Below are 6,495 nucleotides of genomic sequence, written 5' to 3' on the forward strand. Positions count from 1 at the left end.
TTCCTGGTGCCCGTAGCTTCGGGGCCCTGGGGAGGTCACTCCCAACAATTGTATCATTTCCTAAACAACCTCCACTCCCGGCCCCCCAATCACGGAAGCAAAACCCGAGAGGGTGCCGCCGGTGACTCGCACTTCCGAGGCATAATTCCTAGTTTCAAAAATAAGTTTCATACCTGCCAGTGGGTTGGCTTTTTGTAATGTAACATGATTTTTGAAAGTGGTTTGTAACGCGTAATTCCTGTGTGCCAAGACGTGACTCGGCTCCCGAAGCGGCTACACGTGGAGACGCGTGCGGACCCGAGCGTGGGAAAGCCGGCAGACATTAGCTGTTTTCTGTGGGAATAGCTGCCCCTTGCAGATAAGCAAAATAGTTCTCCCTCGACTGCTACGCAGCAGAGAAGTCGGGATTTCTGCAGCAGCCCCCGTAACCTACAGAGAAAAGCCACTCACGAGCCCGACCGGTTCTCAGATTCCCGGTCTTGCGCCTGCCGCTCGGACATGCTGCCACTCATCTCGCGGGGCTCCTCCTGGGCATGGACCAAAGGGTCACACCGGGTACACTGGCCCCTCTCTGCCTGGTGACGAGAGGCCCGGTGCTGGCTGCTGAGAGTCTCAGTCTTCCCCTTCCTAAAATGGGCGCAGGAACTAAAGAGATCCTGTTGCATGGGGCAGGGGACAGGGGACAGGCATGTGCTGCTCGGTGGGCCCCGCTGGGGATGTATATGCCTGCCTTCTCCGCCAGGCCATGCCCTACCTGTGGACCCTCCTCCTGGGCAGGTCAAGGGAAACGCAGCCGCTCCTGCCAGTCAGCGGGCTGCCCTCCCTCTGTGGTGCCCCACGGCTGCGGTGGGGCCTCTGGGCCTTCGCAGCTTCCTCCCCATCAAGCCCTACGCAAGCACCGTCCTTCTGGCAATGCTTGGGATATTCGGAGCCCTCTCATGCTTGTCTGTGGAGTACGGTTACGGATCGATTCGGCGTGCGGGCATCTGACAGGACTGTGCGCAGCTCTGTGAGTGGGAGGGAGAGGCAGCCGCGTTTCCCCTGCACACAGTGACAGAAGTGCCAGTGTATCCGCACGGTATTTCTTTGGTTCCTGGTGAGTGTGGAATTGGTTTATGCCATTCTTTTATTCTTAAGGAGCAACATTCTTCACGTCATCCCAACGATATGTTAGATCCCTGAAATTATAAGCCAAAATGATGGAGGAAGAAGGGCCGCAGTTGTGTTTCAATCCAAATATTCACTTGAGGGTTCCTGTCAGCAGTTACTGTGGAAGGCGCCGGGGCCTCAGGCGGGCCGCTTTGCTTCTGCACTGCTCTGACAGAGGCCTGCTTCTTCCCTAAAATAACTCAGACCTACCTTTCTTTTTGAAATATGTATTTTGTAAGTTTATTTATTTACGTGCTCTCTACCCCCTTGTGGGGCTCGAACTCATGACCTGGAGACCAGGAGTCACGTGCTCCCCTGACTGAGCCCAAGATTCACCTTTCCTGCTCTCATCGGCCGGCTTTCACCCCCCTCCAGCACCACACAGCACAGATGCTTCCCCGTTGCGGGGCCGTTTGTCCAGTCTCCTTCCTTAATATCTTCTATTTCAGAAACATAAAGGAGTGAGGCTTTATGACAAGTATGAAGGAGTAAGGCCATGGGGTCTGACACGTCTGCTCGTTCCTTTGGAGCGCGCCCTCCTGGGCCTCATAGCGCACCTGACCCTGGGCAGCGGGACAGGTGTCCTCAGGCTTGGACACAACCGCATCCCCCGGCAGCGACTCCTACAAGCCGGAGGACACCAAAGCCCCGCCCCCCACGGACTTACTGTTTTGTTTTCCCAACTGTGAACTCGGACGACCTCTTTTTTCCCGTTCAACACAGGAATCCCAACTTTGGGATCCTGACCCGCATGCAATCTTTTCGGTCTCCTGGGCTTCAGAATGGTGGAAATGAGAGGGGTTTGCCTCTGGGCCTCACCCAGTCACTGGTACAACATGAACAGGGAAGGCCAACCGCTGAGAAGAAGCCACATCTCTCTACGAGCCACGAAATTTCCAGAGAAATCTGGTCACCGTGACCAAGGGACAGAGTGGAGGGCACGTATGCACATTATTAACATTGCCTTTAATTCAGAAGGCAGAAATATAAATAAAAATATCATTTCTTTATATTTTAAAAATACAAAGGACTGAGCTTTTGCTCAAACCTGTCTGCCAAAAAGACCACAGCCCCGAAAATGGGATGTTCCCATCAGGCCCGTGCCGGAGGGGCAGGTGAGGTAGCGGCGGTGAGCAGAGCGAGGGTTAAGTCCCTCCGCACACACCCCTGAGCCTGAGCCCCTCCACCCTCTGCAGAACAGGTCAGTGTGGAGTGAGCTGGAGCCAGAGGACAGCAGCTTCGGAGGGGGCTGCACGGGACCAGCCTCCGCCCGCCCTGCCTGGAAGCCAGGCCCACCCTGCCACAGAAGACTTTCCGACCCACCACGCCGGCTTCCACAGGCAGCTCCGGAGGCCGCGACCATCCGAGCGTCAGCGGACGTACAGGGACACTCTGCTCTGGGCGTCCGCGTTACCGTGTCTACTGTGAGCGGCTGGTTACGTTCATCTCCGGCAAACCAGAAAAGAAGAAGGATCACGTACACCCAGACTACGCGTGCCCGCATGGGATAGCTGGTGTGTTCTCTGAAATTCCAGGAACTAAATAAAAATGGAATTTCACTAGCTTAATTCCCTAGACTGTTAGAGTCAAGAACTGTTAAGATTTAGAATAACACAAAAGTGACCTCATCCTTAGTCTTCAGACGCTCTTTCAAAAGAACCTGTAATTAATAAAGTGGGTCAGTGACTCAACTATTCACATGGACGTGTCAGACTCACAGAAGAGACGGCCCAGAGAGGGTGATGCTGGACCACTTGGATTTTTCTACTTAAAACAACAACAACAAAAAACACCCAAAACTGAAGCTGAGAGCAAAATGGATAAAGGGAGTGAGTTAATAAATCAGCCTCAAATGCAAGAAAAGTCATTGTGATTTGTTTGCCCTCTCTTCGGAATGTTTCTGAACTTCCTATCGCCCGGACCAAACTAGAAGAAAACCAAACCATGTGCTGAACTTACATTTCCGCTTCCTGAACGCAGGGGAGTAAACTTCCCTGAATGAGTAAAACACGGAATATCTTAATACCACTTTTGGAACTTAAATTGCTTTTTCTCTTCCGTAAAATCATGTGCAATGGAGCAGAGGTTCTGTGTCTGTCCCCAATCCTTTATTGAAACTGGCAACAGACACGCTTTATAGCAGAACAACAAAAATAATGTCCGATATATACAGTCTTTGCATGGGCTATGTGACTATACACAAGGCAGAGTGAGAACACGATCTAATCTCCATAATAATTTGTGCACAAAAAGACACCCAGCAGACAACGTGTGAACATTACAGTGGAATGACATCACAGGTCCAGTGGAAATTCAGCCTAATACAAAACGTACTCATCTATTGCAAAGGACGGCTTCGTAAACAGCCAGAGCTTCTCAGTAGTGATTCACCCAGAGTCCGAAGCAGAGATCTGGTGTGTGGCGATGAGTCTCTTGAGTGACACCACCTCTGCGGACAAGCTTGCCATGCCCCGCTTCAGAAACAAACCCTCTGGGTCAGACACTTTGTAGCCACTGTCTTGCATCTCCGCAACTCCCGTTTTGAAGCTGTTCTGAGCTTTGCCGTTCAGTTCTTTCGGATGCCAGTGTTCCGATTTGAGAGACCAATCCTGAATGTTGGTCACCTGCACGGAGAAAGGGGGGAGAGCAGAGTGTACCATACTCGGGGCGGCGTGCTTCTCCAGTCCGAAATGTCTCTTGGGCACCGCGTCGACAGGCGAGGGCGGTTTCGGCGTGGCGTCGAACTCGTGATCCAAGGCTTCCACTTTGATCTGCATGGCTTTGGCTTTAATGCGCAGCTTGTGCGGCAAGGCGGAGGAGTTCACTTCGGGCACCTTCACCACGGTGGCGTGGGCGCGCTGGAGCTCCACGGGAGAGTGGATGGGGCCCTTGGGCACCTGCTGCTCGTCCTCCCCGTCGGACGACTTCCCCACCGCGCCGTCGTCCGTCTCGGACGTCCTGGGGGAGTTGCTGGAGGACCGGGCGACCTGCAGCAGAGGGGGCGAGTGGGAGAAGCCGGGGAACGCGGCCCCCATGAGGCTCTGGTACACGGAGGCCCGGAAGGCGCCCCGTTCCTCGCCAGGCTCCCGCACGTAGGTCTCCAGCTCCACCGGCTCTTGCTTGATGGCCTGGAACTTGCCGTCGGGGCTCCCGCAGCCGCCCCGCGCGGCCCCGTCCAGCGAGGGCTCCAGCGAGGACGCGTCGGAGACGTCGGACAGGGAGGCCTGCGGAGAGTGCTTGATGACGGAGATGCAGCCGCCGCTCACCACCGACGGCTCCTGCTCATCCATGAAGGGGCTGGCGCTGGACTTGGACGCGGGGTAGTCCTGGAAGTACACGGCGGTGGAGTGACTGAGTTTCTGGATCTCCTGGGCATAGGCTGCGGAGCTAATTAAACCAAACTTCAATTTGAGGGACAGCAGCTCAGCTTTTAAAGTCGCGTTCTCCTCTCCCAGGGCGATCAGTTTGTTCTCCAAGACCAGGTCATTGAGGCGGCGCTTCTCCCGAGACCTCTTGGCCGCTTCATTATTTTTCCGCCTCTTTTCCCAATACATGGCGTCCTTCTTCTCGTCGGGAATGAACTCCCGCTTCCTCCGGCAGGCCGAAGACTTGCTCTTGCCCACGCTGCCTTCGCTCAGAAGCAGCTCCTCGCCCGCCGTCAAGTCTTCCGAGACCTCGGTCAAGGCCGCGTTCAGCACCATCTTGTCCACGCCGTTGCCAGCGTCCAGGGACACCTGCTCCTTCTTGATGGTCTGCATTTTCCTCAGCTGCATCAGAATCACACAGACCCCCTTCCCCAGGATTCACAAGCGCTTTAAAAGCTGCGGTGCACAAGCCATCAACGTTCTCTCTCCGGCTCTGCTGTCGAACGAGTCTCGCCGGCGCGTCTTCCGAGCGGAGCAGGCGCCCTCCTCCCACGTCCCTGCAACACAGGAAAAGAACGTCACCCACCGGCCAACAGGTCCCGCCAGGCGCGCACGAGGCGCTGCGCTCCGCAGGGTCCGAACTCAACACAGCGCTTGCCCTCGAGGAGGCTGGGGACGGAGATGGGGCCCCGCGGCCTGGGCTGGAAGCGGCAGAGGAGAGTCCCCAGCGAGACCTCCCAGCAGGGTGCCGCGTGGCCCACGACGGAGGGAGCAAGCACACGCGAGGCCGGGGAGAAACCGAGGAAGCCGTTTCAGGAGCGGAAACGTGTGTGCGCGGGGTGGGGGGCAGGCGGGAACAAGACATCCCGGGAAGGAAAGCCCAGATCGCCTCTGGCTGGTTAAGTCTTAAACGGCAGCCGCGCGTCGTGGTGGTCCTGAGTAACGTCGGCGGACACCCCAGCAGCGCAGGGCGAACACGCTCACCCCCCACGAGAACTTTCCCAGGTGAACGCGCGCCCGTACAGAAATTCTGCAACTACGCGGAATAAAGTACATTCCAGAGCAAAATCTGTGTCTGAACAAAAGCGAGAACAAAAGCCACGAGACGGCAGAGTCGTGGTGGTTCTGCTCCGACTCCAGCGCCGAGGCACACCTGCCCGCCAGGCCCGGACCGCGCTGTCCCAGGACGCCCACAGCCCCCGCCCTGGCGCCTCCCCAGCGCCAGATCTTGGGGTGCGTCCCTGCTATGACGTCAGATCCGTTCCTTCTTTTTTCTGGCTCCTCCACACTGATTTATCAAATGTCCCCTTAAGGCTGAAGCACGCCAGCCAGGTGCCTGATTTGGTCCTGGAAACTCTGTCCCAGTAGATTTCATTGAGGCAACAGTTTGGGACTAGAATAAACAGTTACTCTTCAAAGGGACCTTTTTCCCCCTTTTTTTAAAGTACAGTGCATTCTTGAAACTTAAAATTATTTTAGACCCGGAGAATGTGATTTCTTTCCACTTTACTAATTAGTTTTAAACTAAATATTAAAAAAAAAAAAACCCTCAAAAATAGAACCGTCAGCTAGCTTCCTTTTCCACTGATGAGATATTTATAATCTGAATTTGGGTTGACATGAGGTAATAAACCCATATTAGATTCCAGTAACAATCTTTTTATGGTGCTTTTGGGATCCCACTGTGTTTCTCGACGGCTTCTCGGCCCGATTTCCCAGTAGGTAATCCTCTCGTAAAGCAGACCACCGTTCACTCAGTGCTATCTGCATACGGCACTCTCTCCTGCCACATTAAAAAGATTTAATGTTTTTGTTTTACATCACTCTCCCTTTCTTGTGCATAGTTTTGTAATGACTAATGAAGTAAAGGTTAATTTTATCAGCTGGAAAAGCTTGCCAGCTTCTTGCGCCTTTTCCAGAAGGAACAGAAGAAATGATGTAATGATTTCAGGATCATAAAGACTAAGGTTTTAATGCCACA

The 6,495-nt window shown here is 54.2% G+C and overlaps 1 protein-coding gene across 1 annotated transcript; it reads right to left on the minus strand.

The window, feature by feature from the left end:
• Positions 1-3,235: 3,235 nt before the first annotated feature.
• NFIL3 (nuclear factor, interleukin 3 regulated) lies at positions 3,236-5,753 on the minus strand. Its single transcript, XM_059412114.1, has one exon. It carries the CDS (start codon positions 4,920-4,922, stop codon positions 3,537-3,539), a length of 1,386 nt encoding a protein of 461 aa, XP_059268097.1. The 5' UTR covers positions 4,923-5,753; the 3' UTR covers positions 3,236-3,536.
• Positions 5,754-6,495: the final 742 nt, after the last annotated feature.

This window comes from Mustela nigripes, chromosome 9 (genome assembly GCF_022355385.1).
Source record: "Mustela nigripes isolate SB6536 chromosome 9, MUSNIG.SB6536, whole genome shotgun sequence".
NCBI classification, from domain to species: domain Eukaryota; kingdom Metazoa; phylum Chordata; class Mammalia; order Carnivora; family Mustelidae; genus Mustela; species Mustela nigripes.